At 38.5% G+C, this 12348-nt stretch overlaps 1 protein-coding gene across 1 annotated transcript in view; it reads right to left on the reverse strand.

Annotated features, from left to right (window-relative positions):
• Positions 1-12348, reverse strand: part of ZC3H8 (zinc finger CCCH-type containing 8) — a 33616-nt gene that overhangs the window by 14555 nt on the left and 6713 nt on the right. Inside the window, exons 3-8 of the mRNA XM_060027367.1 lie at positions 6767-7004; positions 5734-5873; positions 3558-3680; positions 3045-3158; positions 1927-2034; positions 620-669 (exon numbers count right to left, since the gene is read on the reverse strand). Coding sequence (XP_059883350.1) covers positions 640-669; positions 1927-2034; positions 3045-3158; positions 3558-3680; positions 5734-5873; positions 6767-7004 — 753 coding nt within the window. The 3' untranslated portion in view covers positions 620-639. The remainder of the gene's footprint in view (positions 1-619; positions 670-1926; positions 2035-3044; positions 3159-3557; positions 3681-5733; positions 5874-6766; positions 7005-12348) is intronic.

A 12348-nucleotide genomic window follows, 5' to 3' on the forward strand; every position in this document is an offset into this window, starting at 1 on the left:
TGGTATTATCTTAAGTTTTAAGATGATACAACAATTCTATTCCTTGGTACGCTCAGGACAACTCACCCACATTTTCATCAGAAGACATGTGAAACAGTTATTTATAATAACAGTTTATATTTTAAAAATTGAAAATAACCTCAATGTCCGTCAATAGTAGAATGACTAAATAATTTGTAACATATTCATAGAATAAATGCTATACAAGAGTAAAAATGAATGACAGCTGCATGCATATACGTGAATGAATCTTACAAGCCCAATGCTGAATGAAAACAGCAAGTCACCAATAAGTATAGAATGTGATACTGTTTAATATCCAAACCCAAGCAAAACTAAATATAATATTTGGTGAATCATACACATTTGGTAAATTTACAAAGAAACGAAACAGAAGAATAAAAACACAAAAAGACAGTGACAAATCCAGAAAGGGAAGCAGGTCCATGGAGATCCACATATATATCTATTTATATGTATCAAATATTTGATAAGTTTTTAGTGGGGTAGGAGAGAGAAAAAGACTTCTATTTGAGAAAATGTAAAAAGGCCTATGTCCTCATGCCAATTTCTAGAGACATTTCAGAGGGGGAAAAAAGTGTTAAATCATTAATTTTACCTTTTTTATGCATTTTACTTTCATGACGACTTCTTTTCAGGATCCAAAGCCTAGTTTGGGGGAAAAAAAAATCACGCAATCATTTTTATGCATTAAATTCAGGTACATCATCATACTCTTATAATTTTCTAAAGATTCCAACAATATTCATCCTAGTAATTATCGAATAATATTTACTATAAGTGGAACTGGAAAATGACTTTTACATTTATCATTTTTTCCACATACATTCATGCTAATGAACAACCAAATATTTGGTATAATTTCTAATTCCAGGGTAACCCTTCATATTTCACAACTAAAAATATCCAGAAACAAGGACCTTTGACTTTCTAATATTTGCAATATAGTCAAGGGAACTTCTGCCACAAGATGGAATGGTTTGGTTTTAAAAGAATCTTTTATTTTCACTTATATTTCAGTTTAATTTTGAAGAGACTAGCTCCAATTAATACATGGGAAATGAAAGAACATAACGACTATTATTTTTCAATTATCTTTTCTTACACCTGAAAGAATATTTGAAGAAAACTTTGAAATAACTACTTAAGTATGTTTTGATGTAACCCTAAAATATTTATCAACTGATGATCCTTAACTTTCCTTCTAAGAGTATAACAGGAGTACTATTTCTCCTATTTGCTTTGTTTTCCTCTGGTTAACTTAGCTACTAAGGTTGCTAACTACACTGAAGGTTTTAAGAACATTCCAATTTACACCAGCAGTAAGTATAAGTTTTCCTTTAAGCTACAAGGAAAAATATACAAATGAATTTTCTAAACTGAAGTAAATCCTTAGATTATCAGTCCTAATATAACCCACATGCTACCCTATGAGGCACTCTCCTTAAGAAACTGTGAGTGTCTTTTCAAATTCCACCCTTAGTTCAAAAGTATTCTTTAAAAAAGAAAAACAGGGCCTTCCCTGGGGGCGCAGTGGTTACGAATCTGCCTGCCAATGCAGGGGACACGGGTTCAAGCCCTGGTCCGGGAGGATCCCACATGCCGCGGAGCAACTAGGCCCATGCGCCACAACTACTGAGCCTGCGCTCTAGAGCCCGCGAGCCACAACTACTGAGCCCACGTGCCACAACTACTGAAGCCTGTGCGCCTACAGCCCGTGCTCCACAATAGGAGAGGCCACTGCAATGAGAGGCCTGCGCACCGCAACGAAGAGTGGCCCCCGCTCACCGCAACTAGAGAAAGCCCGTGCACAGCAACGAAGACCCAACACAGCCAAAAATAAAATAAAAAATTTAAAAAATTTAAAAAAAAAGAGAGAGAAAGAAAAATTAAAATTATACTTACTTTAGCCAACAGTTCTTGTGTTTCAGCAGTCAGGGGAGCATGTGAAAACTTGCAATGTTCTCCCTGATAACATTTTGCTCCTGTATGGTAAAACTTGCAAGGATATTCATGTTAACCCAAATGTTAAGGAAAAGAACAACCGTAATCCAACTAAAATAATTTGTTATTAATTTAGTAACTTTATTTTTCCTATGTAAAGTTCTTTTCTACTAGTAGAAACAAATTCTCTATTTAAAATATGAGACAGTAAATTGTTAACTGGGTTATAAGAAAAATCTAATTTTAGGATGATTATAAAGTTTATTGGCTATCACAGGACACTTTTTTCCTTCATATCCATTCTTAAAATAAACTACAGGTATATTTCACCAATATAAGAGAGGGATGTGTACTTTAAATACTTTGAGAAATGGGATTATTTTTAAAGCATTCTTTTGCGGTGGGGGGATTAAAGTCAATGACAATGATATGTCTTACAAATCTGGATCCTTCATATATTAGGCTTGTATAAAATAGGAACAATTTATACAGCTTCGATATTGTTTTCTAGGAAAAATTTCTCAAGTTAGAATTTGCGATTCCTTTTATTGAACGACTGAAGGAAAACAACTTTTGTGTTGATCAAAGGTCCAATTACCCTAAAATGTTTATGTTTGTATTTTTACAACACGTCTAGACCATTTACACTGAAGAGTTAGGGTTATTCTTCAAATTAACGGACAATATACAATTGTCTATACAATACTGAATGTGCAGAAAACGAGTACTCCCAAACTGTGCAATTCCTGCCTCTTTTATGAAGTAGATTACATGAATATAGATTCAATTAGTGGAGGTCACAGCAGAAATTCAGAGAAGTTTTTCTGGATAGGTCTGAATAGGTCTCATGAAGCTGTTACACTACCCAGGTTGAGAGGATGTGCATTTGAGAGAATTTCTAAAGACTCTTGCTTGGGGGAAAAAGAAAAAAAATGTGTGTACAATTTAATCACTTCAATACTGAGTTGAGCTTGGATAATGTAATTTTGCCATGGCTAAAACACTTGGTTTCACTCAAAATCTTACATTCATGTAAATGTTTATGAAAAGTAAAGTTACTGTACCTTGTGATAAAGGATATTATGCAAATACAGGCAGTTTTCACCTCTGGTACAATATCCTTGTACATAAAACTTACACATTTCCTTTTTCTTCTCTATCTCTGCAGCATGATCAAATTTACACTGGTCTCCCTGGGCCAAAAGAAGGGACAAGGAAAAAGCATTATTCCTCATAGTTAAGTCATTACAATTCCTACTTAATGATTCTAGAAGAAAACAAAGTCTTAGAAGCAGTACAGTCTAATTCTTAACGAGCTATCATAACCACATCACATATATATATCTGCTTAAAAATCTGTCAAGTCCTTAATATTTTTAACACAAAGCATTTAAAAAAAATTATCTACTCTCTCTCCTAAACATAAAAGAATATTTCAGTAAAATTTCCTAATTGAAACTTTCCCAGAAGGAAACAGTTCTAAAATTGCACAGGTATGCTTTTGGAGTGTCTAATGGAAAGAGGAGTTGGTTTTAGTACATTTTTGCTATATCTTACATTTTAGTATATTTTTGCTTACACATTTTTTATACCTTAATACATTTCCTTTCAAGAAAATATTTACAAATTTGTTTTCCCTGGCGTTGCACCGTATGTTGGTTGATGAATCCCTGACTCATTCTCACAGGCTGCTGCTTCTCTTTAGGTTTACCATCCTTTGAAAACAAAAACAAAAAACTAAATGTGAGAAATAAAAAATTAAATATTTTATTCCATTGTACAAAAAAATGTGTTCTTTAAATTATTTATTTATTTATTTATTTTTGGCTGCATTGGGTCTTCGTTGCTGTGTGCAGGCTTTCTCTAGTTGCGTCGAGCGGGGGCTACTCTCTATTGCGGTGCGCGGGATTCTCACTGCAGTGGCTTCTCTTGTTGTGCAGCACGGGCCCTAGGCACACGGGCTTCAGTAGTTGTGGCTCGCAGGCTCTAGAGTGCAGGCTCAGTAGTTGTGGTGCATGGGCTTAGCTGCTCCACGGCATATGGGATCTTCCCAGACCAGGGATCGAACCTGTGTCCCCTGCATTGGCAGGCAGATTCTTATCCACTGCGCCACCAGGGAAGGCCGTACAAAATTATTTTAAACCACCTTTAACAACATTAAAAAGTAACTCTTCTGAATTGGCCTGCAGGTAAGATGTGGACTTTTGTACATCAGTTGAAAAAAATTAACGTTCTGTCAGTTTCAACAGCATTCCATCACTCGTTTTAAAAAATTAATTTAAAAATTTTAGAAGGAAAGTACCACTACTTCTGATTAAAAAGTGAAGTCTAAGAACAAGGCTCTTTAGAACAATGGGGACAAACCTCAAAATCATAAGGTAAAGCAAAAGTAGTGTGATCTTTCATTTCAGCGAGATGCTCACTACGTGTGAGCTGAGTGTACTGACGAGCTCAAATTAACAAACATAATTAGAAATATACCCTCAAAAATGGCAATAAAGGTATGAAAACAAAAGGGGAATTTCATTTTACGTCTTTAGAAACATAAATCACTTTTAGTGTGTTAACTTGTGGTACAACTTACAGCTTCTACGTACCATATACCCACATACAGTCTTAGGAATTCAGTAAGTACAAAGAAGGGAGCTGGCTGTATATTTATGTGATCTACTTTGCAATAATGTCAGACTTCCACTTAGCACCATCAAAATTATGTGTCTAATAAATGTCAGTTTTAACTCTGGGTTTTATTTTGATTATGTTATTAAATTCTAACATATATGTTTGCATTTGTTCCTCATGTAGCAGGGCTGTCAGCTTTGGCTGAATAATCATTTGAGTCAATCTAAACCAAACAAAAGGGGGGACTTTGCTTGTGGTCCAGTGGTTAAGACTCCACGCACCCAGTGCAGGGGGCCCAGGTTGTCAGGGAACTAGATCCCACATGCCACAACTAAAGATCCCGCATGAATCAACTAAGACCTGGCACAGCCAAATAAATAAATAAATATGTAAATAAATATATATTTTAAAAAAAAACAAAGGAAAGGGAAACTGCCTGGGTCTAGCCCTGCCCTGGCCCTTGTAACTACAGGCAGTTACCTAAACCCTAGGGCTTCAGATTCCTCCTTTGTAAAACAGATTTTATATAAATACATTTCAATCTATAATATTTGGTATTTCTAACAGTTTACCACCCTCAACTCTTGCCTCCTGAACCAAGCCTAACAACAAAAAGGTGGCCATCCAGCTTAGAAGCCCTCAGAAAAGCAGAGTCCAGAGGACTCACTTATTGTTCTACCGTGATTACATCTGCAGACCAAGGAAGAGGAACTTCTACAAAGCAAAATCAAAATTCCAGGAGGGTAGGGACTGTCTGATAAGGTCAAAGCTCAAAAATATTCATTTTTAATTTCCAGAGGGAGTCAAAAACCAACAGACCAGGGACTTTAAGAGTAGAAACTCTGTAAGACTCTGTGGCCTTTGGAATGTCCTCATGGCTATCTTATATTCTCCCTGCCTCCCATATCTGTTTTTGCACAGCCCTCAGAAATCAGGGGGCTTGTGTGCGTGTATACAGGGGCAACAGGTACGACACTAAGGCCTGAGTGGGCGCTGGCAGGTAACGAGTGTGAGGGAAGGCCACCCAACAGTGAGAAAGAAGAACCCACGGAGCCCACTGGAGGTAAGAGGAGATCCCATTGGGGTGCAAGATAAAAATCCAAGGGCAGGCAGTGCCCTCCGACAGACAGGCGTATATTCTCATACCTGTTCCTGTGAGCCACTCTTCCTCAGGGAAGCGTTTGATCCTTTGTTTTCAGTGCCAGGCCATTTTCGCTTCATTTTCTTCTGTTTACCATTCTTGCGAACAGCTTTAAGGTTTTTATTTTTATTCTTTTGTTTAACAGCTAAAAGCAAGAAAGTTCAATTTAAAGGTGATATGAAAGTCCAATAGCAGTTTACTCTTAAGAAGTATATTCTCTAATAATCCAGGAAAACTTCTCCACTGCTCGGAGCGTAATAACTAGGATGATGCGGACCTGTCTTTCTAGAAGCTCTTGGATTAATATACTGTGGATCCCAAATTAACTCTTTCTGAAAATATATAAGGTATTATTGGGGAAAAAAACAAGATAATTCACGAAATCAATCTTGCTAGCCATCAGCCAGATCCTTCCGAAGTGTTCAGAGTACAGTGGATCTAAGTAGGAACTGCTATAGCACTGTAACAGTAAAACCTTCAAATGTTTTAAATGACCTCATATATGGCTGTCAGATTACTCCCTGAAAACATTTTATATATTAAGTTTATCTATAGATCCATTTTAAATAGAAGAACATTTAAAGAGGGGAAAAAAAATAAAATGAGAAGATTAAGAATTTCATTTACAATTGTCATTTATTCTCCTATCTGTGGCTTAATTTCATTTTAGTCATCTAAAAGAATATATTTCTGAGTTTAGTCGGCCACACTACCATCCCAGAAATTAATTAAACCCATTCTTCTTTAGAGGACAGCAAACAGGTATTTCCTGTCCTTCACACATGCTGAGGACAGGGATTTAGCATTCTCCCTTTCAAAGTAGTCACGTCCTTTGAAAACCCTCCTGCACTCTCCGCTCCTCCCGCAAACTAAGCATCTGTACACCAAGTGACCAGCTCACATTTGGTGTAAAGATCCAGGAAAACGTGATCTTATCATGAGATAAAATGCAAGCGAACCCCTCCCCCCCATCCATATGTGGACAAATGTGACTGCTTCTATAGATAACTTTAAATGATAAAATAATTGGACTCTTACCTTTACCTTTCTGGGTATCCTTTGCTCCCTCTTTCTTCACAGATTCTTCAGGAAGCGATAAGGATTGAGCAGCATTTGCCATCTCTTTAGCTTGTATATATTGTTGAAGCTCTTTAGCAAAATTATCTTCTGATTCCTGACTGCAGATATCATTATCACTATATACATCATAATCCTTACTTCTTGATTTTCTACGTTGCAAATTCTTCCGTGATGTAGAGTTTCCAAAGTGCCTAAACTAAGTGAAAATAACATTTTCAATTTTTAAAACCTAGCATGATTCAAAACAATCTGGTTATAAAGAAGAAGCAAAGACTGGCCATGATCATTGTTGAGGTTGGGAGATGGGTACGTAGGGGTTTCATATGCTATTCTTTCCGTTCTTGAGTATATGAAATTTTCCAGAATTAAAAAAAAAAAAATCTATCCTTAAAGATGGTTTGAGGGAAGATTCTGAATTTGTATACTGTACTTTACTGAATTAAAAGACTAAAGCCCCGGCGGGTGAGATGAATTGGAAGATTGGGATTGACATACATACACTAATCTGTATAAAATAAATAACTAATGAGAACCTGCTGTATAGCACGGGGAACTCCACTTCGCTGTACGGTAGAAACTAACACAACATTGTAAAACAACTATACCCCAATAAAAGAAAAAAAGAAAAGAAAAAAGAAAGACTAAAGCCCTATGTCTTAATTATTTGATATAAAGGAACTACAGAATTATAGTTCACATTTTATTTCTCCCTTTGCATGGACTATACTTTTAAACGGTTTAACTCAATAGATCGTCATTTCATAAAAGAACAAGTACACTGTAATGGCCCAATTGAAAATCCGCTATACTAAGTGAGATACATCACACATACCAAAGCCTATTTTTTCCCTATAACTCACAGCACTGGTGGCATAGGATGTGGCAGCAATGATGAGAAGAAAGAATTGCCCCATTCTCTGTAATTAAGTTAATTTTACTTTCAGAAATAGTCTTCTAACTCTGTTGTTGGAGCTGCCCCAAGGTGACAGCTACAAACACAGGCATCCACTGGAACAGGAACTCAGGTATGGCAGCTGACCCTGAAGCAGCCCGAGGTGATCAAAGCAGACAACTTAAAGCACTTTGCATATAAAAATTTCCAAGTACTGGTTACAGAGGTGTCTATACTTGGTGACACAGATGTATCAAGCTGTATAATTACAACCAATACATTTCAATTAAAAAGTTTATTTTAAAAAAGCCCAACTGCCAAAGGGCTCCTATTCTGATCTCAGGAAGAGATGATATGTCTGTCATTAAATTGGCCAATTACCTTGCTCCAGAGCTTTTGGGGCTGGTCTCATCTACCCTCACATAACCGAGGAAGGCAGCAAAGGAGAATCACAAAATATACTAGGTGGTCCAGTTTAATGGTTTACCTTTGATGTTTAACTTCCAAGCTAGAAGCTGTACCACTGGAGGGTTGACTATGGCCTAGAAAATGAATTTGCCCCCTGCCTGAAGAATCCGAACAAGCTGAGAAGGTTGCCTAACCTGACAAGGGCTTCACTGTACATCTTATTTTCATTACACCAGACAAGACTACCAACCAATCCAATCTTCAAGCCTCCAAGTTTCTCATTTCTGAGTCCTCAAGAAAAGAGCACCCTTTTCCAACATACCAACTTGTAAACAGCTTCGGGTTAGGGGTTAGGCCTGGCCTCCTGCTTTTATAAATAACGTTTTGCTGGAACAGTCACACTCATTCATTCATTAATCTATGGCTGCTTAGCTGTGACAGAGACGATATGGCTCACAAAGTCAAAAAGATGCACTTATCTGGTCCTTTATGAAAAAGTTGGCTGACTCCTGTCATAATTATTATGTTTACCTTGGTTTTGGCCTTTAATTTTATTTAGTAGGCACAGGGAGAACCAAAAAATCATTCAATATGCAACAGTTCACAAGAAGTTTAGCTCAATCAAACATGAGATTCTATTCAGTGCATCTGAATCAAAATATTACGAGGATCCAAATGGGTGAGTATGTGTTCCCCCTCCCCCGCACAAGATGTGGGGGCCTGCAGTACTGAAGCAGATCCCTTTTACTACAAGTAGTAACAAAACTGACTTATTTGTATTAAATGAAGAGATGAGATGACTCGGCAACATTATAAAATGAGGACAATCATCAACTACATTGTTTTACTATAGAGAAGTATTCCTAATTGATATGATTCTTTTCAGAGGGCACCGAAATACACAATATACAAATGATTGCTTAAATACTTTTCTTCATGCAGCTAACTATAAACTCATTGCTTCGATGTCTGTTGTTCTCTATATAATTTGGAAAGTATAAGAACACGATATTACAACTTTTTTATGTTTTATAAAGGAGTCTACATAAAGTATTTTTCTTCTTTTTTAAGTAAAAGATTTTCTTGCATTTGATTCAGGATGGTATATAGAACTCATATGGCCTCCTGAAATTCCACAGAAATAAAAGTATAGAAATATAAAAATTAATAGTCCTAAAATAGTGTGTGTATAGGAGACAGGGAATGAAGTACACTCATTAGGAATTAAGAAAAGTTCAACAAATTCCTGGCAAATTTTTGACAAACAAAAAGCAAGTTATAATTTGGAGGTTGGGCTTAGGGTGCAGTGTGAGAAATAGGGCTATAAATGAGAATGACTTAAAATTCTACATAAAAACAAACAAAGCTATTGTAACAAATTATCTCTGCCCACCCACCCCCAACGCAGAATACAATCAAACAAAAATTTACCCTGGGCTGGGGACTTCCCTGGTGGCACAGTGGTTAAGAAACCGCCTGCTGATGCAGGGGACACGGGTTCAAGCCCTGGTCCGGGAAGATCCCACATGCCCGGAGCAACTAAGCCCGTGTGCCACAACTACTGAGCCTGCACTCTAGAGCCCAAGTGCCACAACTACTGAGCCCAAGTGCCACAACTACTGAACCCGCATGCCTAGAGCCCATGCTCCGCAACTAGAAGCCACCACAATGAGAAGCCCGTGCACCGCCACGAAGAGTAGCCCCCTCTCGCCGCAACTAGAGAAGGCCCGCACGCAGCAACAAAGACCCAAAGCAGCCATAAATAAATAAATTTTTAAAATTTATTAAAAAAAAAAAATTTACCCTGGGCAAAAAGAGAGCTATTCGCTAAAGAAATGTATTAAAATGTCTGATAAAAGCCAAGTCTTCTTGTATGGGTACTAAGACCCCAGAGTGAATTCCTCCATATTCTGACATTTGGGAGCAACTCCCACGAGAAAAACACTCTATCCACTCACTCTGTATCAGGGTTCTTAACCTGCTGTCCAGAGATGGCCCCACCCCGCCCTGCCTCTGGCCAAGGGTCTATGGATAGAATTCAATGAACTTGGATAGTAATAAAAATCACACATTATTTTCATCAACCTCTAAATTGACATTTGGCATTTTCTTCTGCTTTGAACTACAGCAACAAACCACAGTAGTATTAGCAGCAGCTGCAACTGTCACCACTAGAAATCACAGGCACTTTCATATATTATCGTTATTGCAGACCTCAAAATATCTTTTGTGTCATCACTATGTCAAAATTACAATAATTAGACCTAACGCTGGATCTTACTATTTAGTGCATTTATAAAGAGCATATTACTCTTACCCCATTTGTTCTTTAATATTTTGATAACTGTGTTTCAGTAAGATCAATTTCCATTGTAATCTAACATATTTTATACACTTAAAAACATTATCATGGGCTTCCCTGGTGGCGCAGTAGTTGAGAGTCCGCCTGCCGATGCAGGGGACACGGGTTCGTGCCTCGGACCGGGAGGATCCCACATGCTGCGGAGCGGGTGGGCCCGTGAGCCATGGCCACTGAGCCTGCGCGTCCAGAGCCTGTGCTCCGCAATGGGAGAGGCCACAGCAGTCAGAGGCCTGCGTACCACAAAAAAAAAAACAAAAAAAAAAAACATTATCATAAGGGGCCCATGGGCTTCACCAGACTGCCAAAGGGGGTGCATGGCACAAAGAAGGTTAAGAACTACTATGCTGCTGGACACCTAGAGATGCACACGGCCCACTCACGTACCGAATGCCCCATCAGGCTTTCCATTTAGAAGAAAGGCCTATGGAGACACAGACCTACCAAAAGACCAGCAAAGAACATCCATCAGCTCTCCAGGCCTTTCTTAAATCAAGAGACATGAAGAAAAACAAAAGCTAATGATGAAATCTAGAGCAGTGGTCATTAAAATATAACCAAGGACCAAATCTACCCTGCTACCTGTTTTTGTAATAGTCAGCAAGCTAAGAATGGTCTTTACATTTTTTAAACGGTTGGGGGAAAAAAAATGAAATAACATTTCATGACACGGGAATTATATACAATTCTAATTTCAGCATCCATAAAGTTTTATCAGAACACAGCCATGCTCACTCATTTACGTATTACACTGGCTGCTTTGAGAGCTGAGCAGAAGCAGAAGAGACCGTAGGTGTGGCTGTGGCTCTCTCATCACTTTACACTCATGCTCAGCATACCATGAATTTGTGACAGTATAACTTTTTTTTTTTTTTTTTTTTTTTTTTTTTTTGCGGTACACGGGCCTCTCACTGCCGTGGCCCCTCCCGCCGGGGAGCACAGGCTCCAGACGCGCAGGCCCAGTGGCCATGGCCCACGGGCCCAGCCGCTCCACGGCACGTGGGATCCCCCCAGACCAGGGCAGGAACCCGCGCCCCACGCATCGGCAGGTGGACCCCCAACCACTGCGCCACCAGGGAAGCCCATAACTTTTTAAAAAAATAAATTTACTTATTTATTTATTTATTTATTTTATTTTGGCTGCGTTGGGTCTTCGTTGCTACACGCGGGCTTTCTCTAGTTGCTGCAAGCAGGGGCTACTCTTTGTTGCGGTGCGCAGGCTTCTCACTGCAGTGGCTTCTCTTGTTGTGGACCACGGGCTCTCTACGCACGCGGGCTTCAGTAGTTGTGGCTCGTGGGCTCTAGAGCATAGGCTCAGTAGTTGTGGCGCACAGGCTTAGTTGCTCCGTGGCATGTGGGATATTCCCGGACCAGGGCTCGAACCCGTGTCCCCTGCACTGGCAGGTGGATTCTTAACCACTGCGCCACCAGGGAAACCCTGACCGTTATAACTTGACAGCATGTTGAATACGTCACATATCACCAAGTCATGATACTTTTTTGTTTCATTACCAGTGCACACCCACCATGTCAAAACATGAAAAGCAGACTTTGAATGCCATGCATTTAAGACACAGTAAAGTGTGGATTATTTTACTGTCAAATTAGGTGGCAAAGCATTACGGTTATTACACAATGATACTACAGCAGTGCTGAAGGAACACAATATATGTTGACAATATTAAGCATTCATCACAATAATCCCAACTCACAGGAAAGCCATGGTGAGAAAAATTAGAAAATATAAGCAAAATATCTCATCACAAAATTATTTCCTCACAAAAATCAAAAATGAAAATGAGGCTGCAATCAAAGTAAGTTTCTGAGTGGCTCAGTTGTTAGCCAAAGAAAGCTGATAGTGAGTTAATTAAATCATGTTTG

This window comes from Delphinus delphis, chromosome 12, assembly GCF_949987515.2.
Source record: "Delphinus delphis chromosome 12, mDelDel1.2, whole genome shotgun sequence".
In the NCBI taxonomy this organism is placed as follows: Eukaryota; Metazoa; Chordata; class Mammalia; order Artiodactyla; family Delphinidae; genus Delphinus; species Delphinus delphis.